Below are 26799 nucleotides of genomic sequence, written 5' to 3' on the forward strand. Positions count from 1 at the left end.
TGTAGGTATATGTATTTATATGTAGGTATATGTATTTTTTTCTCTGCGACAATACCTATCTTCTCCACGTAATGTATATAACTCTGTATTGTGAATGTAGTTGTAGATGTTAAGAAACCCTGCGATCAAAACACAGATGCAGTTGAACTGCACAAAGACAAGTTCGTACTGATGGTCTTAACAACGAATATTTTCTCTATTATTGTAACTTTATGAAACGTCAAGTGTATAGTACTTACTATATGACTACTTAATTTCAGCGACAGACATGTATTGAAAGCCACTAATATTACGAGTGACATGAGGACGAAAGTATTCCTGCCCTCCTCGTGGGAGGCAGTGTAATATTAGTATCTGGTTCGATAGCTTAAATAAACTTAAATTCGTTAATCCGACCATGCAAGCTCGTAAAAGCCATACAATTTGTGTTAACAATTTCTTAGATCGTCGCTGAGCAGCGACCACCTGATATTTCAAACAATATCTTACGAGCCATGGCGCAGAATACGAATTATTCATAAATTGTTTCGATAGCGATATTTTGTGTTTCTTATTTTTTGACAGCTGAAGAACTGTAATCCTCTTCTGTTATCATAGTCCTGATACATTTTTAAAAGACGGCGGATGCGTATGTGGCGTGGTCCGCAATCACTAATTAGTTATTATAAAATATTACTATTTTGCAATGCATGTAAGAATTTATGTGTGCATCTAAGATGAAATATTGAAGATATTAAAGGGCTTTATTTAAAGAAACAACCAGCAAGATGGAAAACTGAAATTGTACGGAGCCTATTGTTAGCAATACTGACTAAGATAATTAAATTGGTTATTGTGCTCTCAAATACTGTAGTGCCTGCTTATTACTTAAAGTATTTCCATGCTATCCATCTCCTATTAATGGCAACAGAAATATCGGTCTTTTTATAGTTTTCATACAGCTACCAGGGACCGACTGCATGTCGGCAAATGTAATTAAGGCAGAAGGCGCTTTGCCATTTACCTTGTGTGTGATTTCAATCCAGTTTCTTTTAACGTGTGGTGTAGTACAGCTAAGAAAATTTCCAGCTCTGTCTGGTCCCTTAGGTTTCTCTGTTCCTAGTTGCTATGTCTCATATCCGGTGGTGATCGAATATGATCACGACACAAATAAATTAAGTGGCAATGCGAACTCTGTTCTTAATCTTGAAAATGCTACGCCTTCTAGAAACGATTTCAGGTGACACATAAACTATCACATACAGTACTTAAGGTTTTGAAAAGTCTTTGCTTTTCTGGCAAAGAAGTGGGGCAAAACTCACAACAGATTTCTGAAACTTCACGAGAGAATAATAATTTAATCAAAATATAAATATATTAAAAAAAACACCATAATGAACATAGATATGTGAAAGGTATAATGAAGCAGAAAGGGTCAGAGGAATATTGAAGAATGAAAATAATAATAATAATTACAATAATCATAAAAATCATATTATTGAGTTTGTGCATAAGTTTTCTGTGTTCCGCCATAAGTTTAATAAACACAACATATACACATGACAGACTTAAGTCATCAATAATATATTCTCCTCCACTGTTTATAACAATTTGCCAGTGCTGTGGTTACTTCTCGATTCTGAAATAATAGAAATCACGCGGTTTTGAGGCGAAGAAGTTATCGAGCAATGTTCGGAGTGCATCCGAAAAGGAAGTTCCTTAATGGTTGTTAGATAGAGAGTAGAAAAGATGAAAATCTGAGGCACAAGTTATGGTGGATATGGTGGTTGTGGAATTACTTCCCAACCCAGTTCCTTTATAGTGTTTTTTGTCAGTCTAGCAGAACGTGAAAGTGCATCATCATCGAATAGGATCACTTCACACAGTGTTCCTGGTCACTGTTTTTAGATTGTGTCTGCAAGACGTCTCATTTGTTGACAATAAATGTCAGCACCTTTGGAAAGCAACTTTTAGTTCTCCACAGAGTTTCTGTTCCACCAGATGCATAACATTATCTTTTGTGGATGCACACATGTCTTTGTACTAGGAGATGCTGCTTTGTTTGGGCTCAACCATTCCTTTCATTTCCTCACATTACCATAAAGACACCAGTTCTTGCCACTGGTAATTACACAGGACAGGACTGGTCGGTGTTGTTCATGAGCCAGTTGATTACGAGCAAGCAGAGATGCACATATGGCCACCTATTCATTTTAATGATTTTTGGTTGAGAGCATGCAGGACCCATACACCCAATTTCTGAACCTTCTTCGTAGTGTGCAAATGTCACATAATGCTGGAATGATCAGAGTTTGTCAGTTTTACCAGTTCTCGAGTACAATGGTGTGGGTCATTGTGGATTAATGCATTTAAATGATCTTCACTGAACCTCGAAGGTCTTCCTAGTGAAAAATGATCCTCTGTAAGACAATAAAACTATTTTCTTTCTGTGCACTGTCCAATGGTATTATCACTATACATGGCATTGAAACAGAAGAATATGTCAAAAATGTTCCCATTTCTCCTCTTGGCACTTCATTCTCTGGCGTCCACAGTTCCACTCATTATCTCCAAATGACAAAATGGGAATGTGTAAACTGAAACAGAACAGTGAACAACAAATAAAAAATGAGAATTGATAAATAAACTCACAGCAAGTGGAATTCCAACAAAGCAAAACAAAAAACACTATGAACTTATGCACCAAATATATGTAAATGAAAGATAAAAAGAGATTTTCACTTTATTAAAACAATTAAAATGTAACAAAAATAATATGTATAATTTTGGTATAGCGCTTGAGTTCACAAGATTGCAAGCAGTGTACAACAGAACGTCGGGAGAAAGAACAGCCGATGTCGGTGTGGACACCCTCAGCCACGTAGCTCCTTCAACTTCGCTTCTGATGGCAGCAACGTCGATGCAAGGCCGCATGCTGCAAACGAGGAGGAAGGACCTTCCATTAGTTTGTGAAGCAGCGCAATGCAATCGAGTGGCAAACATTGTAATACAAGATGCACAAACTGACGCTCAGTTTGGTTATGATACTTCATTAATTTCAAAATTCCTTGACTGAATTAGGGCCATCATGTTGGATGGAAGAAGCAGTGCTTGTGTACCATTGGACCTTAGAGTCACATCAGGAGGACCACTGGGTGGATTGTCAGTTGGAAGGATAGCTTTCAGAAGAACCTTTTTTTCTTATTCAGCTCTTTTCTCACAGCAGCTAAAGGTGTTTTGTAGAATTACCAATAAAATATTTCTGTGTCCTTTCATGCATCCTTCTGAGCGCAATTTTGCACTGGTAATCTTATTCTGTCTACGTGTTGAAAACAGTGTGGATGTTGAGGCTCCCAATGTTCATAAGTGATAGTTTATAACTCCCATTTGCATTACAACGTGTCATTAATGTCATGTGCTGTTTTTGTTTGTTGTACAAACTACGTTGCTTCTCATTCTTGGCAGCTAAAACTTTGAAGGAATGATTTTGTAGGAGGTGGCCATTTCATCAGCACTGTACAAGGCATTAGCAGGTGAATATTTTTCCTCTGATATCTTCGGTATCTTCTTTAGAAATGCTTTTGTATCTTTTTCAATCGCTGACCAATTTTCCCCAGTGACCGTCAGTTGTTGCATGCTGTGTCCTTTTTTCTAGTTCAGCAGGCGAACCTCACTTGCTGCAGACAAGTTACTGCCACCAAGTTGTCTGTTAAATGCAACTGCTTTTTCTTAATTATCAATAATTCCTTTAATGCATTGTTGTATGAACCATCTTTAAACAGCTACAGCCAGTTCATTATTCTCACAGTTTTGCATAACCTTCCGTTTTCACAACACTCTCTCCATTTGGGTTACATGCTGTCAAATAGCATCAACTTTCTTTCTGATGTCATAAATAATTGCTCATCCAACACTGTACTCTGCAACCATGACTTTCTGTGAAGAACCTTGATTTAACTTATCTAAAGTTTTGAGCTTTGCTTGAGATCTAATGTAACATGTTTCCTTATAGAAGCAATGCTAGTGAACTATAAAGAAAGCCACCATTTCAAACAGTGTAGCATTGTTTAACATGGTAATAAACTAACAAACACTTTTGTGCACAATAATTCATTGTTGTGCAAGTCACTTCTACTTGAATGACTAGATGCCAGAAGGGGGCCATATTACTGAGAAGCCTAATCATTGAGGGCAAGATTAGTGAGAGTTCACTGCATTCTAATACTAATTTTATGTAAATACTTGTATATCTTTTCTAAGCATGAGAGTACGTGCTGGCTCTATGGTGTAACCTAAAGGCCAACAAATTAAATCAAAACAAATCTCTCGTCAAATGTTAATTTCAATAATTTTTATTTATTTTTGGATTATTTAGTCAAAGTGTGAAAGAGTAGCAACATGTGATTGCCAGTCAGTGCCCCTAGAGGGGACCATAAATAACAACTAATTTCAAAAGTACCCAGAGATACCCAGTTGGAGTCATGTTTTTCTTTCTCAATTTCTTAGTCTATTGACGGTTTTAATGCCATCCTCTATCTTGTCCCATCCCAGCTAATTTTTGAACATCTATGTAACTACTACAACCAACATCGTCTTTTTTCTGTACTAAATATTCTACTATCCATCCACCCCAACAGTTTTCTCCTCTACTATTTCTTTCAGTGGCATGCCAACTGTTGCTGGATGCTGAAGCAGATGTCCGGTTAACATGTTCTTTCGTTCATATTTTTCTTTTAATATTTAATGTGACCATTTAATTTTTAACATTCTTCAATGGCCTATCTTTCAAATGCTTCTGATTTCTTCTCCTCTTGAATTCCAATGGTCCACACTTCACTTCTGTACAACACTGTGCAGCAGGTATACATTTTCAGGCAATTCTTCCTCATTTCTTTATGTGACATGTGCTAATCCACATCTCATACCTTTCTTGCTTCAAACCACCATGTGTAATCTTGTTCCCTGGACAGGAAAATTCTTCCACCCCTTCCATTACTGTGTTGCTCACAGTCAAGATTTTAAGTGAGTCACTGTTCTGCTTTCGACCTCTCTTCGCCTCATTCATCTTTGCTTTGTTTCTTCTGAGGCTATGTTCTACACTCAGCATTTTGTCAGTTACTTTAGTGTTCTTAATGTTCCATACACTCAGCCACATTGGATATGCCATTTATGATCATCAGAATTGGTTTCTGTTCCCTGTGCTTTCTTATTGCTCTTCCAAAATATCCTATCACTTCCTCTATTGCTCCTTCCATGTCAAAGTTTTGCTACTCAGTTTAGTTATGAACCATGTTGGGCAGATAATTTATGTTGATTACTTTCATTAGGTATAAAAAAAAGCTCTTGACTGCAGCATTTGCAATCAATAACAAATAAAAGATCTGCAAAAATGAAAATATAGTATATTACAATCTTTTTTTCTTTCAACCAAAAATGCCCATGTGTGACAACAGATTTACTGATTGCAGTTAATCTTTAAAAGATGCAACCATGAACCCTTGATTCAGTAATAATGTTACAAGCGGAGGGTCTGACATGTGTGTCACTGATTTTGGCCATGTTTTACTAGGATGTTCTATATTGAAAATAAACAGACGTGTTTTTGAAGAAAATCAAGGCCAAAGTCTATCATGGAAAATTCTATTTTCACTGCATAGCACTGAAGGATAATCTACGAACAAACATATTGTATTAATATACAAGGTGACCCAACAAGGACTTTTATGTAGCTTTAGAATCATATAGAAATTTAGTGAGATAACTGATAGACTTGGTAAATGTGTCATTTTTAGCAAACAACCCAAGCTTTACATGAAAATGTAGGTTGGCTAAATTGTTTGGCAAGGGAGGAACATACACATGGTCTTTAATGAAACCTGAGTGAAAGAAATCCAATGGTGTCAAGTCTGAGGAGCAAGGTGGCTATGCAATTGGTTCTCCACAGGCAATCCAGCAATCTGGGAGCGATTACTGAGAAAACGTCAAACTTTCCCAAGGAAATGAAATGGTGCATCATCTTGCTAATAGTAAATCATACCATCTCATTCATCTTCATCGATCTATGGAATTAAAAAGTTTTCAAGTATATCCAGATACCCAAAATATGCAGCAAGCACATCCTGCACCAGCAAAGGTAGCCATTTTGACAGTGCACTATGCTCGCACCACTGGTGGTGGAATGGGATACTGATGCACTATGTAAATCAAACTTTAGTTTCTTTGCTACAAAATGATACGTCTACCAATTCTGTAACTTATCTACAGGTGTTGTACCACCAGACTGCTGGTCTGTATTTGATTCCTGGGCGTTTTCCCTTTCTTTTTTCTTTTCCTTTCCCCCCCCCCCCCCCCCCCTCCCGTATATCTGATAATTAGATGACTTTCCTTTGCATTTTTTAAAAGTAAAACAGTGGGATATTCATATTCATATTCATATTCTTTATTCACCATTGACCACCTGAGGTGGAATAGGCAATTTACATGGATATAATATAACACTTTCCTTGAATAATATCTTAAAGCTAAATGAACATTGCAAATAGTACCCATAGATGCTAACATACACCATAACATAAGATAAATACATTCAGTGACATCACATAATGAAATACTTAAAAATTAATGTCAATTGATTTTATATTCATAAATTCTGTTATATTGTAAAAAGGATTGATTAGTAACCATTTTAGTAGCTTGCTCCTGAAGCTACTTATGTGAGCCGACCGAGAAGAAAATGGAAGTTTATTAAATATTTTTATACTATTGATTAGATGGGCATTTCCTGTTCTTGTCAGCCTGTGCCTAGGTATGTCTAATTTTGTTTTGCCTCTGGTATTATGGTGGTGTATGTTTTCTCTCATTTCGAAATCTGCTATATTGTTTTTTGCATACAATGCTGAGGTGTATATATAAAGATTAATAACTGTTAATATTTTCAGCTGAATGAACAGTGGCCGGCAGTGCTCTAATCTACCAGAATTGCTCATTGCCCTTATCACTTTCTTCTGAATTTTTAGAACTTCAGTGATGTGAAGAGAGTGTCCCCATATCAGCAGTCCATATTCTATATGTGACTGAAAGAGTCCAAAATAAATAACTCTTAAATATTCTTTCGTCACTAGGCTTCTCAGTTTCCACATTAAATACATAACTCGAGACAATTTTGTGCAGATATGGTTGATGTGTGTTTCCCACGTTAACTTAGAATCTACATGAATTCCTAGAATTTTAACTGCTTTCACCTCTATCTCTTTTGACAATCCAAGTATAATCTGCTGGTTTTTATCAGGATTGCAAAGCAGTGTACTTGATGAGAACCAATTTAGTGCCGCTTCCAGGCCATCTCGCATCATATCTTCCAGAACTGACATGTTCTCATGCTGAGCAAGCAAAGCTGTGTCATCAGCATAACAGATAACAGTATTGGGGATACAATGGGGTAAATCATTGACTGCAATTATAAAAAGGAAGGGCCCAAGGACAGAACCTTGTGGAACTCCTGTCTTAACATCTAGCAATTGTGAGTCTTTGTTTCCGACAGAGGCAAACTGCTTCCTATTGTTTAGGTATGATTCAATTACTGCCAATGCAGAGTCTTGTACACCATAGAATTTGAGTTTTGCAAGTAAGATATTATGAGAAATGCAGTCAAATGCCTTACTCAAATCGCATAAAAGAAGTGATGCTTTATTTTTATTCTCAAAGGCTGTTATTACTTCATTTACAATTGAAAGAACAGCATTGGTGGTATTTCTTCCCTTGCGGAAGCCAAATTGACTATTAGAGAGTAAGTTATGTGACTCAAAGTAGTATACATTTAATAATGAAGTAAGCATATGTAATGTATTGACAGATTGCTTAATCCTCACTGACTGTCTCCTTGTGAGTGTTCTCACAATCAGTGGGGTGAAACTTATCATAGAAATATATTTCTCACACCATGCACAACACACAGACCAAATCTCCCTGCATCGACATGCTTTCTGATACAATGTTCATGGAAAAACATATCTGTTTCACAGACCAATGCATGAATTTAGATGGCATCCACCCTGTCTTGTAATTATCTGCTCTGCTGTGATATCACCTAACTTTGAAGCTGTGCAATGAAATTCTTTACCTGTTGAAACAATGAACGTCACACAGTGACAAAGACAGGTACATTTCTGTGGTAGCGTTTTCACAGTTAGGTCAGTTGAGCATCATTATCTACAAAAGTCCTATCATAGTGCATCATGTAGCATGAAGAAAATAACTTATTTGATGTCATGTGACTAGGGCCTCCCGTCAGGTAGACCATTTGTTGGGTGCAAGTTTTTTCGATTTCATGCCATTTTGGTGAGTCGCATGTCGATGAGGATGAAATGATGATGATGATTAGGACAACACAACACCCAGTCCCTGAGCAGAGAATATCTCTGACCTAGCCGGGCATCAAACCCAGGCCCTTAGGATTGACATTCTGTCATGCTGACCACTCAGCTACTGGGGGCGGACACTTATTTGATTATTAATGACACCTGCTGATGTTTTATTTAAAACAAGGGAAAGAAAGGTATTCTGATTATCAGAATATTATCAGACACACCAAAAAAATATCAAATGAAAATAAAAGCCATGACCAAGAATCAAATACAGACCAGTTGTTTGGCAGCATAATGCCCTGAGAACTGTTATTTTTATTTTTTTGATCTCATTTTGTACATTATTGTTCATTGCATTTGTTGTTGGCAGCATTTACAGATGCTGCAATGGATGGGTTACTTAACAGTCATATACAACCACTCGCCTGATGAAAGATCCGCACTCAAAGACTGGAAAGACACACTGGTCACACTAATATTCAGGAAAGGCAGAATGAGTAATCCATTAAATTATAGGTCCATATATGTTAATGTTGATATACAGCATGATTTTGGAACATGCCATGTGTTTGAACACTGCCAGACACTTAAGTGTGATTTGCGGAGTATCCACATAGATACAGATTATGAATTACCTTGAAGAGAACAGTCTATTGACATATAATCAACATGGACTTAGAAAATACCATCCTCATGAAAGAGAACTAGCTCTTTACTCACATGAAGTTTTGAGTGCTATTGACAAGGTATGAATTTCCAGAAGGCTTTTGAAACTGTACCTCACAAGTGGCTTGTAATCAAAGTGGTGCTTATGGAATATTGTCTCAATTATCCAACTGGATTCGTAATTTCCTATCAGAGAGGTCACAGTTCACAGTAACTGACAGAAAGTCATCAAGTAAAACAGAAGTGATATTTGGAGTTCCCCAAAGTAGTGTTAAAGGCCCTCTATTGTTGCTTATCTATATAAATGATTAAGAAGACAATCTGAGCAGCTGTCTTTGGCTGTTTACAGAAGATGCTGACATTTATTGTCTAGTAAATTCATCAGAAAAGCAAAATCAATTTCAAAATGATTAAGATAAGATATCTGTATGGCCTGGAAATTGTCAGTTGATCCTAAATAACGAAAAGTGTGAGGTATCCACATGAGTGCTAAAATGAATCCATTAAACTTCAGTTACACGATAAACCAATCAAATCCAAAACCCATAAATTCAGCTAAATACCTGGGAATTACAAGTACAAACAATGTAATTGAAAAGAAAACACAGAAAATGTTGAGTGTATAGCAAATCAAAGACTACATTTTATTGGCGGAACACTTAGAAAATAAAACAGATCTACTAAAATGAGTGCCAACACTACATTTATCCATCCTCTTTTGGAGTAATGATGTACAGTCTTGATCCTGTCCAGACAGGTTTGTTGGTTGATTTAGAGCTGGAGCTGGTGGGGGGAGGGGGGGGGGGGAGGCAAACAGTGAGGTCATCAGACCCAGTGGATTAGGGAAGCAAGTTGGGCGTGCCCTTTCAAAGGAACCAACCCAGCATTTAGCTGAAACGATTTAGGGAAATCACAGAAAACCTAGATCAGGATGACCGGACACGGGTTTGAACCATCATCCTCCAAAATGTGAGTCCAGTGTGCTAACCACTGCACCACCCTGCTCAGTTTACCAGCTAATGGAGTACACTGAGAAAGTTCAAAGAAGAGCAGCATGTTTTGCATTATCACAAAATACGGAAGAGAGTGTCACTGATAGATGCAGGATTTGGAGTGGACATCATTAAAACATAGGCGTTTCTTGCCGTGACAGGATATTCTCTCAAAATTTTAATCAGCAACTTTCTTCTCCAAATGCGAAAATATTTCATTGATACCAACCTCCATTGGGAAAAATAATCATCATAATAAAATAAGGGAAATCAGAGCTTGCACAGAAAGACATAGGTATTTGTTTTTTCCACACACTGTTTGAGAGTGTAATAATAGAGAATTATTGCTAAGGAGGTGCAGTGACTCCTATGCCAGCCACTTACGTGTGATTTGCAGAATATCTGTGTAGATGTAGTAGACAGGGCCTGAATGCAGTGTTCAACAACTAACTGACGGTCATCATTTACAAGGAAAACCAGACCTGTACAATGTCCCAGAGGTTGCTAGACTGTCCCACTGATGTCCCTCATGAAGCATGTCAATCTCTGGCCACTATGAGTATCACTCTCCAAAAGCATCTGAGAAATTTTGAGCAAGTTGGTGAGATACATGGTTACAGCCATAGCAGTGCATTCACGTCAACAATGACCCATTTCTGTTGAGTAACATTTCTTTTTTCCAAAGTAAAATAAATATGCATTGTACAAGAATGTTCTTGTCTAAAAGCACATTGTGTATTCTCAAATACTGTTTTGCTTCCATGATATCTGCAAAATTGTCTTCCGCTGGTTCAAGAATACTTCAGGTCTCTTCTGACAGAATGACAACAAGTGCCAGGATGGTTCCTCAGGCCTTCACCTACAGCTGTCGTCTGGAAGATGCTCATGGCATTATTGTCTAGCGAGGTGCCTCCCTTTACTTCCCTGTCCTACATCTGCAGGTGGTGACGTACATAATAATCTGGTTGATCTCCAGCTTACCACCCACACAAATCTCTAGCAAGGATGCCTCAAATGATGCTAAAATAGTTTTGTGAAGTCCTTACAGTGTTCACTTTGCTGACAATGCAGGTGTTATAACAAAGCCTAACTGAGTAATTTCAACACACGAATACATAAATAATATTCCCTTGAAAATAAATGACTGGTCCACTACAAATGGACTGTCACTGAACTTAGATAAAACAGAATACATACAGTTCAATACTGCACAGAGCCTTACCAAGTCATCAGAAATGTAATTCAGTAATGAAAAAGAATATTCTAATAATTGCATTGCTAATAATGTCAACTGGAAGTCAAAATGTTATGGATCATCTTAAATGTGCAAGCTCTGCAACTTTTGCACTATGTGTGATATCAGATTTTGGAGATCAAAATGTAAGTATGTAGACTTAGTTCTCCTATTTTCATTCACTAATGTCGTATGGCATTATATTTTGTGGTAACTTGTCATTTAGAAAAAAATGTGTTTCTTAGATAAAAGAATTTAATGAGGACATGTAATGTAGCAGAGGAGGGTAATATTTACTGTACCTATTAACACCATTTCAACTACCATATTCAGTACCATAACCATGTACTGTATCTGTATGTTGTGTGCACTGACTGATTTAAGTATTCATATTTTTACTGCTGTATGGATTTTAATTCAACTTCTGTTTCTCATTTGTGCAACTTTTATCCAATTATTTAATTTTGTTACCCAAATTAGTAATCGCCAACATGTTAACAGTGCTAAAATCAGCTATAAACATTTTCTCATACCAGAAGAAATACTTTCAACAGCACATACTACGTACACATACAATGGAATTATGATAGTAATAAAATGTACAAAGTACACTGAGGTGACAAAAGTCATGGGATCCCTCCTAATATTGTGTTGGACCTCCTTTTACCTGGAATAGTGCCAGGTCTCGTGACACGACACATTGTCATCCACAAAAATTCCATTGATGCTTGGGAACATGAAGTCCATGAATTGCTGAAAATGGTCACCAAGTAACTGAATATAGCAATTTCCAGTCAATGATCAATCCAGTCGGACTAGAGGACTGAGTCTGTTCCATGTAAACACAGCCCACACCATTATGGAGCCACCACCAGACTGCACAGTGCCTTCTTGACAACTTGGGTCCAGGGCTTCATGGGGTCTGCATCACACTTGAACTCTACCATCAACTCTTACCAACTGAATTCGGAACTCATCTGACCAGCCCACAGTTTTCCGGTCATCTAGGGTTCAAGTGATCATCAGGAGAGCAAGAGAAACATTGCAGGCAATGTCATGCTTTAGGAGAGGCACTTGAGTCGGTCACCTACTGCCACAGCCCATTTAAACCAAACTTCGCAGCACTGCCCTAACAGATATGTTCGTCATTCATCCCACATTGATATCTGCAGTTATTTAATGTAGTGGTGACCATCTTTTAGCACTCACAACTCTACACAAGCACTGCTGCATTGACCATGGTGAGAGATAATGCCTGAAATTTGTTATTCTTGTCACGCTCTTGACTTTGTGGATCTCATAATATTGAATTTCCTAGCGATTTCGAAAATGGAATGTCCCAGGTGTCTACCTCCAACTAACATTCTGTGTTCTGATAATTCAAATCTTGTGGCCATAATCTTCTCAGAAACCTTTTCACATGGATCACCTGAGTGAAAATGACACCTCCATCAATGTGCTACCCTTTTATGTCTTGTGTAAGAAATAGTACCACTGTCTGGATATGTGCATATCATTATCATATTATTTTTTGTCACCTCAGTGTAAGTAAGCTGTAACATTGGTTTAAAGTACTGTTAATGAGTGCTTCAAAATATAATTTCTCACGAAAATGTAACATACCTCAAACTCAGATTATAACAATAAAAACTCAATAATTTACTGTAATTCATGTTATGCATAATTTTTTGCAAAACTTGAATTTTTATTTGTCATTTTGTCAATATAATATTTTCAGTAATGTAAAAAGTAAGGTATTTAAGATGGCTTGTCAGAGACCACACAAGCAGTCTTTGTAAGGGCACTCTTTGTACAGTCATATTTGGAGTACAGTATGTGCCAGTCAGTATAATTTAATTCAGTGTGAACAATTTTCTCTTCGGTTTGTCACTATATTCAAAGCTGAAAATGAACATGTGGAGTACTTAGTAGATGGACACTGTGTTCTGACACGTGAGTACTATGCCTAGTTACGAGAGTTACAATTACAGTGAAGTGAGTCTATTGAGTTACCATCCTGTGACAACAGATTAAATTCAAAATTAGTTTGAATCCAATTTAACAGTGTGAAGGTACATGGATGAATCTCTTATATAAGGTCTTTAAACAGACAGATGTACTGACAACAGCCATGCAGTACATCAACTGCTTTATGAAGTTTGTTGTTAATGTTGAATCATAGGTGGGAGACAACAGTAGTGTTAATAAATATAACAAAAGAAGCATAAATGATTTATACTATGCTTCATTCAGTCTTAAAGTGTCTCCGAAAGGTGTGAAAGGCATAAAAATCTTTGGCCAACTACCCAATGAAGTAAAGAATTTTGGGGATAGAAACTCAAATTGTATCTGCTCTACAACTAATTGTACTCTGGTGAAGGATTTATGAATGCGTAGTAGTAGTATGATGATGCTGCTGCTGCTGATGATGATGATTGTGTGTGTGTGTGTGTGTGTGTGTGTGTGTGTGTGTGTGTGTGTGTGTGTGTGTGTGTGTGTGTGTGTTGTGTGTTGTGTGTGTAAGATAGGAAGAGAGGGTGCATTGAACTAGTTAAGCATAAGTCACTGTATGTATACAAAGGGTCAACATTAATAAAACTGATGAACTACAGGGATGGATTCCTGACTTCAATGGAGGAAAATAGATCCTATGAACATGTGTCTGGAAATGGATGGTGTGCATGCAATCACAACAGACCATCCTTGAACACAGTACAGAGCTGCGTCGCATCCTTGTCACAACAGATGTTCAAAGTGTGCTCCACGGGATGCAGTGTACATGTTCACCCATTTCATCATGGACTGCTGCACTTTTTTCCATGTACCAACCTATCTGCAAACAGCGTCACAGGTGTCATGAACATGCAGTTGAAGGGTCTGCACACTAGTGACTGGTTCAGCATACACGGCACTTTTCAGATGCCTGTAGAGGTAAAAATCCAGAGGGTTTAAGTCCGGTGATCTGGCAGACCAATCTAAAGGGCTTCTGTGTCCTATCCTGTGTCTGGACAAGATGTTGTTAAGGTGCTTGTGAGCGATAATGCAGACGTGGGTGAAGCTGCGCCATGCAGAATCCACATAAGCTGTCCTATTGCCAAAGGCACATTCTCTAGCAGCCCAGGCAGAGTATTCTGCAACAATTCCTGTTACGTTCCACCACCGAGGAATTGTCGAATAATAACTGGTCCAAGTATGTGGTTGCCAAGAATCCCTGCCCACACATTGTTGCTGAACCGATGATGATAAGATGCCTCGACCTTCCCCTGTATCCCACAGATGACGATTATGCAGATTGATGATGACAGTTCTAGTAAAGGTTGCTTTGACAGTAAAGAGGATTGATGACAGATGGAAACAAAAGAAAAATTCGGAGTAGGTATTAAAATTCATGGAGAAGAAGTAAAAACTTTGAGGTTTGCCGATGACATTGTAATTCTGTCAGAGACAGCAAAGGACTTGGAAGTGCAGTTGAATGGAATGGACAGTGTCTTGAAAGGACGGTATAAGATGAACATCAGCAAAAGCAAAACGAGGATAATGGAATGTAGTCAAACTAAATTGGGTGATGCTGAGGGAATTAGATTAGGAAATGAGACACTTAAAGTAGTAAAGGAGTTTTGCTATTTAGGAAGTAAAATAACTGATGATGGTCGAAGTACAGAGGATATAAAATGTAGACTGGCAATGGCAAGGAAAGCGTTTCTGAAGAAGAGAAATTTGTTAACATCGAACATAGGTTTAAGTGTGAGGAAGTCTTTTCTGAAAGTATTTGTATGGAGTGTAGCCATGTATGGAAGTGAAACATGGACGATAAATAGTTTGGACAAGAAGAGAATAGAATCTTTTGAAATGTGATGCTACAGAAGAATGCTGAAAATTAGATGGGCAGATCGCATAACTAATGAGGAAGTATTGAGCAGGATTGGGGAGAAGAGGAGTTTGTGGAACAACTTGACCAGAAGAAGGGATCGGTTGGTAGGACATGTTCTGAGGCATCAAGGGATCACCAATTTGGTATATGAGGGCATCGTGGAGGGTAAAAATCGTAGAGGGAGACCAAGAGATGAATACACTATGCAGATCCAGAAGGATGTAGGTTGCAGTAGGTACTGGGAGATGAAGAAGCTTGCACAGGACAGAGTAGCATGGAGAGCTGCATCAAACTAGTCTCAGGACTGAGGACCACAACAACAACAATCCCATCAGTGTGATCGGCTGGTGAAAAAACCATCGACAAGATTCTTCTGTAGAGTGAAATCAGCCGCTGATAGTGTTTAGACTGATTGCATGTGATAGGGATAGTAGCGGCTGCCATGCAGGATACACATAACGGTACTGTAGCTTATAGCATGTTGGCGGGCCACTTGCCAGCAGCTTGTACTGGGGTTCATGTCAATATCCTGTCCTCCAAAACTGGTGTACGCACGGTGCGCTGCCTCCCTGCATGTTCGTCTATCTGAAAGGACTCACGAGTACACAAGCGTCCAAAAAGGGCTTCAAATGTTCTTCGGTGTGGTTGGTGTCTTTGAGGGTACTTTTTTGGATACAATAGTGCTGCATCTCGGTCGTTTCCACCTGCTGCGCCATACACAAACACCATCTCGGCTTGTTTCTGACATGAATACAGGACCATTATGCTGCTTACAGTACGCTGTGCCAATCACACAGTCTGCAACAAACAAGGAACACATGGCACACAGTCAGAGGAACTTTCATTCGTCAGCGCCATCTACTGTGGCAATGACGCATTTCCAGACAGATGTTTATAGGACAGTTTTTCATCCATTTCCAGTCAGGAATTGGTTCCTGCACCTTGTCGATTTTGGTAATGGTCACATTGTAAATTATAAATAAACACTTTGGTAAAAATGTTGCGTTATTTTCTTCTGAGAATATGTACTATATATAACTGTAAAACTACACTACTGGCCATTAAAATTGCTACACTACGAAGCTACAGACGCGAAATTTAACCGACAGAAAGAAGATGCTGTGATATGCAAATGATTAGCTTTTCAGAGCATTCACACAAGGTTGGCGCCAGTGGCGACACCTGCAACGTGCTGGCATAAGCAAAGCTTCCAACCGATTTCCCATACACAAACAGCAGTTGACCGGCGTTGCCTGGTGAAACGTTGTTCTGATGCCTCGTGTAAGGAGGAGAAATGCGTACCATCACGTTTCCGACTTTGATAAAGGTCGGATTGTAGCCTATCGCGATTGAGGTTTATCGTATCGCGACATTGCTGCTCGCGTTGGTCCAGATACGATGACTGTTAGCAGAATATGGAATCGGTGGGTTCAGGAGGGTAATACGGAACGCCGTGCTGGATCCCAACGGTCTCGTATCACTAGCAGTCGAGATGACAGGCATCTTATCTATACGGCTGTAACGCATCGTGCCGACTGGTCTCGATCCCTGAGTCAACAGATGGGGACGTTTGCAAGACAACAAGCATCTGCACGAACAGTTCGACGACGCTTGCAGCAGCATGGACTATCAGCTCGGAGAACGTGTCTGCGGTTACCTTTGACGCTGCAGCACAGACAGGAGCGCCTGCGATTGTGTACTCAAAGACGAACCTGGGTGCACGAATGGCAAAACGTCATTTTTTCGGATGAATCCAGGTTCTGTTTACAGCATCATGATGGTCATATCCGTGTTTGGCGACATCGCGGTGAACGCACATTGGAAGCCTATATTCGTCACCGCCATACTGGCCTATCGCCCAGCGTGATGGTATGGGGTGCCATTAGTTACAGGTCTCGGTCACCTGTTGTTTGCGTTGACGGCACTTTGAACAGTGGACGTGACATTTCAGATGTGTTACGACCCGTGATTCTACCCTTCATTCAATCATTGCGAAACCCTACATTTCAGCAGGATAATGAACGACCGCATGTTGCAGGTCCTGTATGGGCCTTTCTGGATACAGAAAATGTTCGACTGCTGCCCTGGCCAGAACATCTCCAGATCTCTCATCAAGTGAAAACGTTTGGTCAATGGTGGCCGAGCAACTGGCTGGTGACAATACGCCAGTCACTACTCTTGATGAACTGTGGTATCGTGTTGAAGCTGCATGGGCAGCTGTACCTGTACACGCCATCCGAGCTCTGTTTGACTCAATGCCCAGGCGTATCAAGGCCGTTATTACGACCAGAGGTGGTTATTCTGGGTACTGATTTCTCAGGATCTATGCACACAAATTGCGTGAAAATGAAATCACATGTTAGTTCTAGTATAATATATTTGTCCAATGAATACCCGTTTATCATCTGTATTTCTTCTTGGTGTAGAAATTGTAATGGCCAGCAGTGTAACTCATTCTCTATCATAGTGAGAGGACAGTGTTATGGTCGATAGGACACCCAAACATTCAGTTAATGTCTACATACCAACAACGTATCCTCCAAGGATGGCGATGGCGAGGACGCAGTTGGAGTCTATGAGGGCACCCAACATGAGTGATGTGATGAAGGTGCCCAGGCGCCCGAAACACAGTGACAGGCACACCGCCATGGCTCTGCAATAAGAAAATGCACACTAACAGCTCTATAATTAGAGTAATCGAGAGATAAAACATGTTCCCTCCGTGATACGCGATGATCAGGAGAGAGAGAGAGAGAGAGAGAGAGAGAGAGAGAGAGAGAGAGAGAGAGAGAGAGAGAGAGAGGTGTTTATGCAGAATCCGAGCTGGCAACTCTGACCAACCTATGTTCTCCTTTGCTGAATAGATATCTTATATTAACGTCAAGTCTGTAAACTGGAACAGCTGGTCTCTAGTATTAACGTACCTTACTGTCGATTCGATAGGAGAAAGTGTATGTACCTTTATTGCCTGCATAGACTCAGCTTGAATTTGCTATACGATCAGTTTGTCCGATTTGCAGACTTTGACATAGTGTTGTTTTAAACGATAACATTTAGGTTTGGCGCAGTATGCCGGTGCCAGTCCCATCATGCAGGACACATACGAATAAGTATCCAAATTCCCCAAAATTTCAATTTTGTCTGAAAATGGTTACACATGCATTGGAATACCAGTGGTGCTCTACCCATACATGCCTCTTACATTGGTGCGGCAAGTGGTGGCAGGCTAAGTGGTACCGAAAATACACCAATCAGCCAAAACATTATGAGCACTGTCCACCATGTCATTGAATGCCACATGGTGGCATTCCGAGCACGTGACTCAATAACGAAAGTACGTAAGCAAAGCAGACATGAATAGTCATCAGCCTAGCGAAGATATGGGGTGCAAATGGGTAAATACATTGAGATCAGCGGCTTTGGGAAAGGGCGGGTTATTATTGTGCATAGCTTGTGAACGAGTGTCTCGAAAACAGGGAAGCTGGTCGTACGTTCATGTGCTGGTGTCGTGAGCATTTGTAGAAAGATGTAGAACAACAGTGAAACTACCACTAACCGCTAAATGTTTGGACGCCCCTGACTCTTCACACAACGTGATGTTTGGGGAATTGTTTGCTCTGCAAAGTAGGAGCCGGCCGTGGTGGCCAAACAGTTCTAGGCGCTTCAGTCCGGAATCGCGAGACTGCTTTGGTCGCAGGTTCGAATCCTGTCTCGGGCATGGATGTGTGTGATGTCCTTAGGTTAGTTAGGTTTAGGTAGTTTTAAGTTCTAGGGAACTGATGACCTCAGATGTTAAGTACCATAGTGCTCAGAGCCATTTGAACCATTTGAAAAGTAGGATAGATGGTGATCTGTGGCGTCTCTGCGGAAAGAGTACAATGCTGGTGCATGCACAAGTGTTTCAGAGAATACAGTTCATCGTACATTGTTGAACATGGACCTCTGCCGCACACCAGCCTTACACGTTGACATGTTGGGCCAACGACATCGTCAGTTACGACTGCAGTGGGCGCAGGGCCGTCGGGATTCGACCATAGATAAATTGAAACGTGTCTGTTCCTCGGATGAATCTCATTTTTTGCTATGCTAGGACTATGGTCGCCTTCACAAACTCCATCATTGAGGTGAACGGTGGCTCGAAACGTGCAGTACGCCATGGACACAGGTTGGTGGGAGCAGTATCATGCTATGGGGGACATTCTCCTGTGCTTGCATGGGACCTGTGGTAGTAATGAAAGACATGCTGACAGCTGTGCATACCTGCATCCCTTCATGCTTGATGTCTTCTCTGAAGGCGATGTCATCTTTCAGCAGCATAATTGTCAGTGTTTCAGAGACAGAATCGTGCTACAGTGGTCTGAGGAGCTTTATAGTGAACGCACATTGATGTCTCGGCGAGCAAATTCTCACAATGTAAATCGTTCTGCGTGGCTACTGGAAGCCATCACCAAGTACGCAAATTGGTAGCCCATTATTTACGTAAATTACATCACCTTTGCGTAGACAACTTATATTACAAGCCGTGAGAAACCGACCAATCGACTGTCGGCCACAGCGATGTCGGAGATTTGATGTTTTACCGGATTCCTGATATGCACAGTACACTCTTGAAATGGTCATACCGGAAAATCCCCACTTCATCGCTACCTCGGAGATGCGTTGCTGACCGCAGGGCTGTATTCTGCCTTTTTACATAACTCTGTATTTCAATACTCATGCCAATACCAGTTACTCTCGCGCTTCAGTGTAAAAGACTTTATGATATTTACGATTAATTCCTTCCACGTTTCAGCCTCTCCTTTGATTAGTACTGCCTTTAACTCTTATTTTTCAGCTGGTGATCACCGTACAGGAACTTATAAGCTTACGCAAAACAGTTACTCACTGCATGTTGGACTGACTTTGTCTGTGTCGCTCGTATGCACTTGAAAAGAAAATGAAATCTGTCCACTTCATTTTGAAATGCCGCAAGAGCTGTGGTGGCTTACCTGAGATAGGTGGGGACGGTATCGACGACGACGACGTTAACGACGGACACGCACATCCCGGAGAGCATGATGAAGGCCATCGGCAGCAGCAGCACCTCCAGGTCGGTCTGCGCCCACAGCACGGCCACACCACAGGCCCCGGACACCGTCAGGCACACCGCTGTAACGGGAGAGGCACCTGTGAGTAGTTCTGGGAAATGGTCGGGGAGGGTCTATACCTAAACCTGTGCGTCACTGTGCAGCTTCCACGGAATGAAACAATAGTGCTCTCACAATACGAGGGCGTGGAGGGGGGACGGTCAAAAGTAACGGGAATTGGGGTGCGCTGGAGAGGAAGAGTGGGGGAACCCATTGTTCGACCAGGTGTCCGTTACGGTCACGACACGTGAGTCAGTGTGCGCAGGTGTGTCGCTGTGAGTGCATTGGTTCGCCTGTGAGAGTTTTTTTAGTAAAGCAACTTTCTCCATTTCGGCAAAAACGTGATGGCAGATTGTTGAGAGCAACACGTGGCTTTTAAATTTTGTTTCCTGTTGGGGAAATCGGCCATAGAATTGCAATGCATAAGACTGCTTATGGGGATGCTGCCGCAAGTAAAACCTGAGTCTAAGAGCGGTTTCCAAATTTTAAAAATGGACAAATGTCAGTCGTAAACCATCCCTATTCAGGACGCCAGTCAATGTCAAGAAGTGACGAAAAAGTCGAAAAAATCAATCCCCTCGTTCGTGAAGACCGTTGCCGAACCACTAATCAACTTTGTGAGATGTCTAGATTATCATGGAGTTCAACTCAAAAGATTTTATGCGAAAATTTGCATATGGGAAGTGTTGCAGCCAAATTTGTCTCCCGCCTTCTCGCAGACGAACAACGCCTGCATCGACTTCAGCCACGTTTTGAGCTTCACAATCAGCCGAAAGAAGACCCTGAATTTTTTTTCGAAGGTGGTTACTGGTGACGAATCGTGGTACTATCGATACGACCCCGAAACAAATCAGCAATCGAGCCACTGGAAGACAAGTGATTCTTTTCATCCCAGAGAAGCTCGCCAAGTGAAGTCAAACATCAAGAGGATGCTCATTTGTTTCTTTGATTGCAGAGGTGTTGTGCAAGTGGATTCATTCCCCTGGGTCAAACTGTCATCCAGGTGCTCTACTAGGAGATTCTGAAAAGGTGGAGGGAGAGCATCTGAAAGAGAAGTACAGATCTTTGGCGCACAGGCGACTGGTTCTTCCATCATGATAATGCGCTGGCCCACACCGCCCTCTCCGTACAGCAGTTTTTGATCAAAAACGGCCTGACACCTATTGTCCATCGCCCCTCTACTCAACGGATCTAGCACTCTGTGATTTCGTTCCTCAGATTCAAAAGGGACACAAAACAAAAGCATTTCGCCACTGTGGAGCAAATGAAACAAAAATCGTTGGAAGACATAACGAACATCCCGATAAGTGAATTTAAAAACTATTTTGAACAATCGAACGACCGTTTGAAGAAGTGCATTGTGGTCAATGGAGAATACTTTGAAGGCGATCAAAATTTGGTGTAAAAATATTAAGAAATAAAAATGTTATGAGGAGTTTCCAGTTTTTTTGTTTTTTTTTTTTTTCGCTCTCGTAGCCTGCAGAAGCACCATATTATTGCTCTCCATGAAACAATGCACATGGCATTGCAAACTCAGAGGTAACGATTATTTTTATTTAATGTGTTTGTATATTCAGTCTACAGCTAATCTGACACGTCAGTTGACAAATTCTGTCTTGTGTTCTCTGGCCAATGCTTGTTTGATGATTTTCCTGATGTTTCGCCAGTGATCCTGCATCACAGAACGTAATTGGCATTGAACGTTTGTGATGCTGTGAAACGATGGGGCTCCAGTCTAGGACCATTATTATTTTTCTCTGCGAGTGTTAAACACTGACGTGTTGCAAAATTTTTGAGGCTGTTGTGGCCACTTGTTGATGAACTGCCTGTTGGTATCTGTTTCGGGCACTTCAGCCGACTTTCGTTTGATTATTTCTCTGAAATTTCACGAGTGATCCTGGATCACAGAAAATAGTCGGCATTGCAGCTTGGGGCAGGTGGAGAAATCGGCAGTGGCAGAGTACGTGCTATGAGAGCCCGACCACATAGTAAAATTCGCCAACACAGCTTTCTGTAGAGAAGAGTTATTACACCCGCTTGTCCAGAGAAGCTACAGAATTACACAACCATGAGAATAGCTTCAACAAGAAAGGAGAACGCCTCAAGGTGAACAGATCCTGGATTCCCGTATTGCAGCAAACGATTGCTGCAGGTAGCAAGTGAGAATGACCACAGAAAAATCCTTGGACATTGGCGTGCCAGGTACATGGTGTTGTTGTGGTCTTCAGTCCAAAGACTGGTTTGCAGTTCTCCACACTACTCTATCCTCTACGAGTGTCTTCATCTCCGAGGACCTACTGCAACCTACATATTTCTGAATCTGCTTACTGTATTCATCTCTTGGTCTCTCTCTACCATTTTTAACACCCACACTTCCCTCCAACACTAAACTAGTGATCCCTTGATGCCTCAGAATGTGTACCCCCAACCGATCCCTTCTTCTAGTCAAGTTGTGCCACAAATTCCTCTTTTTCCCAATTCTATTCAGTACCTCCTCATTAGATACGTGATCCAACCAGCTAATCTTCAGTATTCTTCTGTAGCACCACTTTTCAAAAGCTTATTTTGTCTAAACTGTTTATCGTCCATGTTTCACTTGCATACATGGCTATACTCCACATTCTTTCAGAAAGGACTTCCTGATACTTAAATCTATACTCGATGTTAACAAATTTCTCTTCTACCAAAACGTTTTTCTTGCCATCGCCAATCTACATTTTATATCCTCTCTACATCGATCATCATGAGTTATTTCGCTCCCCAAATAGAGAAACTCACTTACTACTTTAAATAAAGTGTCTCATTTCCTAATATAATGCCCTCAGCATCACCTGGTTTAATTCGTCTGCATTTCATTATCCTTGTTTTGATTTTGTTGACCTTCATCTTATATCCTCTTTCAAGACACTGTCCATTTGATTCCACTGCTCTTCCAAGTCCTTTACTGTCTCCTACAGAATTACAATGTCATCAGCAAACCTCAAAGTTTTTATTTCTTCTCTCTGGACTTTACTTCCTACTCCTTTACTGCTTGCACAACACACAAACAGAGTAACATCAGGGATAGCTACAACTCTGTCTCACACCCTTCTCAACCATTTCTTCCCTTTTCTGCCCCTCGCTTTTATAACTGCCATCTGGTGTCCGTACAAATTGTACATAGCCTTTCACTCCCTATCTTTCACCCTTGCTACGTTCAGAATATTCCAATCAACATAGCCAAAAGCTTTCTCCAATTCTGCAAATGCTAGAAACGAAGGTTTGCCTTTCCATAAGAAGTTGTAGGACAGGTACCTACAAAGTGGCAATTATTGAACCATATGAAAATCGTCATAACTTCTGAACGGTTTGCATTAGAACGTTCAAACTGCACAGTTGGTCACGGGGCATGATGGGAATTAGTATGCACATATTTGGTTTGGTTTAGCGACGAAGCTCACTTTCAGTTGGACGGGTTTGTCAATAAGGAAAGTTGACGCATTTAGGGGACTGAGGATCCGCAATCCGCGGTCGAGAATTCTCTTCGCCCTCAACGGGAGACTGTGTGGTGTACAGTGTCCAGTACTCGGTGCGAGATTCCTTGATGACATGGTGACTACCGAACGGTCCGTGAAGGTTTTGGAAGATGGTTTCATCCCCATTATCCAAAGTGACTCTGATTTCGACAAGAAGTGGTTCATAGAAGACGGAGCTCGACCTCATTGAAGCAGGACAGTGTTTGATGTCCTGAGTCAGCATTTTGGGGACCGCATTCTGGCTCTGGGGTACCCAGAGGCCACTGGCATGGGCCTCGATTGGCCGCCATGTTCTCCAGATCTGAACACATGCGACTCCTTTTTATGGGGCTATATTAAAGACAAGGTGTATAGCAAATCTGTTGCTTAGCTGAGAACAGATATTCAGCACGTCATCGACAACTTCAATGTTCCGGACCATGCAGAATTTCGCTGTTAGTGTACACCACATCATCGCCAATGATGGCAGGCATATCAACAAGACATAACCTAAATCCCAATATCTGTAGTGACGTTTACATCTACATCTACATCCGTACTCCGCAAGGCACCTGACGGTGTGTGACAGAGGGTACCTTGAGTACCTCTATCGGTTCTGCCTTCTACTCCAGTCTCGTACTGTTCGTGGAAAGAAAGATTGTCGGTATGCCTCTGTGTGGGCTGTAATCTCTCTGATTTTATCCTCATGGTCCCTGCGCGATATATACGTAGGAGGGAGCAATATACTGCTTGACTCCTCGGTGAAGGTATGTTCTCGAAACTTCAACAAAAGCCCGTACCGAGCTACTGAGCGTCTCTCCTGCAGAGTCTTCCACTGCAGTTTATCTATCGTCTCCGTAACGCTTTCGCGATTACTAAATGATCCTGTAACGAAGCGTGCTGCTCTCCGTTGGATCTTCTCTATCTCTTCTATCAACCCTATCTGGTACGGATCCCACACCGGTGAGCAGCATTCAATCAGTGGGCGAATGAGTGTACTGTAACCTACTTCCTTTGTTTTCGGACTGCATTTCCTTAGGATTGTCCCAATGAATCTCAGTCTGGCCTCTGCTTTGCCGACGATTAATTTTATATGGTCATTCCATATTAAATCACACCTGATGCCTACTCCCAGATAATTTATGGAATTAACTGCTTCCAATTGCTGACCTGCTATATTGTAGCTAAATGATGAAGAATCTTTCTTTCTTTCTTGTATTTGCAGCACATTAGACGTCTATATTGAGATTCAATTGTCATTGCCTGCACAATGCGTCAATTAGTTGCAGATGCTCCTGTATTTCAGTACAATTTTTCATTATTGCACCCTCTCGATACACCACAGCATCATCTGCAAAAAGCCTCAGTGAACTTCCGATGTCATCCACCAAGTCATTTATGTATATTGTGAATAGCAACGGTCCTATGACACTCCCCTGAGGCACACTTGAAATCACTCTTACTTCGGAAGACTTCTCTCCATTGAGAATGACATGCTGCGTTCTGTTATCTAGGAACTCTTCAGTCCAATCACACAATTGGTATGATAGTCCATATGCTCCTACTTTGTTCATTAAACGCCTGTGGGGATCTGTATCAAACGCCCTGCGGAAGTCAAGAAACACGGCATGTACCTGGGAAACCGTGTCTGTGGCCCTCTGAGTCTCGTGGACGAATAGCGCGAGCTGGGTTTCACAGGATCGTCTTTTTCGAAATCCATTCTGATTCCTACAGAGTAGATTTCTAGTCTGCAGAAAAGTCATTATACTCGAACATAATACGTGTTCCAAAATTCTACAACTGATCGACGTTAGAGATATGGGTCAATAGTTCCGCACATCCCTTCTTGAAAACGGGGATGACCTGTGCCCTTTTCCAATCTTTTGAAACGCTACGCTGTTCTAGAGACCTACGGTGCACTGCTGCAAGAAGGGGGGGCAAGTTCCTTCGCGTACTCTGTATAAAATCTAACTGGGATCCCATCAGGTCCAGCGGCCTTTCCTCTTTTGAGCGATACATGTTGAATAAAGTGTGTGCACTCTGTAGTTTGTAACTAACTTACAATTCTTTTCGTATAGTTCAATAATTGTCACCCTGTATAATCTGCAGCCGCAAGCTCGACTCCACGACCAGCAATGGGGTTGAAGCTTTGACAATACCAGCCACTCGTGCTGGCGTAATCCCGGAAAAATAACCAAACAAACGTACGGTAAGAAACCCTAAACAGAAGTTAACAGGCTGTTTGTCAACAGGTGGCCACGAAAACATTAACAATTTTGCAACCCATCGGTGTCTAACATTCACAGGGAGAAATAATAATGGTCCTAGAAAGCAGCCCTGGAATTTCTCAGCATCGCAAACTCAGAGTAATTATTAGCGACGATTGTTTTTATCCAATATATTGGGTTGCCACGTAAGTTCGTTCCTTTTACTCACGCTTTCCACCTATATCGTCTGCAAACCCTGCACCCGCCATGTCTCCCAGGGTAAGACAGTTGCCTAACAGCCCAGAATTGCCACATGCGCCAGTCAGCCCGCACGCTCTTCGTTCGTTTCTTTCGTCAGTCGACTGAATAGAGTTATCGAGTAGTTGTACTTTCCTATACAGCATGCGCGTCATCGTATTTATACGTTTCTGGCACAAAGGTAGCTAACACATACCTACGAGAAAAGCCGCGGCTATTCCAGTGAACTCGATACGTTACTCCGTCTGGCATTTGTTCGAGAAAAGTCGCGAATATTCAACTGTTTTCTTGTACAGAGACCCTTCGATACGAAGCGTTATAAATACAAACTATGCACCGAATAGAAAGCTAGTTTACATTCATGGCTTAGCTCTATTGAACATTCACTCTGACACTGATTGACCTATTGACGATGTAATTAACCGACTTATCAGGAAGAATAGCCACATAGAATTAAGGGAAGGGAACAACAATTATGACTTTTTTATAAGATGGCATTATCTTGTACATGTGTATAATCAGTTTAAATAAAACTTTCTTAAACTCTGCAAGTGACTTGATTTTTTTGGGGGTAAAAGCAAAGGTAGCTAAACCTCGTTGAGGTTTTTC

The 26799-nt window shown here is 40.8% G+C and overlaps 1 protein-coding gene across 1 annotated transcript in view; it reads right to left on the reverse strand.

Moving 5' to 3' along the window:
- Window positions 1–2704: 2704 nt before the first annotated feature.
- The window catches only part of LOC126293657 (synaptic vesicle glycoprotein 2A-like), a 161905-nt gene continuing 137810 nt past the window's right edge, over window positions 2705–26799 (reverse strand). Inside the window, exons 10-12 of the mRNA XM_049986942.1 lie at window positions 20094–20253; window positions 17631–17758; window positions 2705–2914 (exon numbers count right to left, since the gene is read on the reverse strand). Coding sequence (XP_049842899.1) covers window positions 2853–2914; window positions 17631–17758; window positions 20094–20253 — 350 coding nt within the window. The 3' untranslated portion in view covers window positions 2705–2852. The remainder of the gene's footprint in view (window positions 2915–17630; window positions 17759–20093; window positions 20254–26799) is intronic.

This window comes from Schistocerca gregaria, chromosome 10 (assembly GCF_023897955.1).
Source record: "Schistocerca gregaria isolate iqSchGreg1 chromosome 10, iqSchGreg1.2, whole genome shotgun sequence".
In the NCBI taxonomy this organism is placed as follows: Eukaryota; Metazoa; Arthropoda; class Insecta; order Orthoptera; family Acrididae; genus Schistocerca; species Schistocerca gregaria.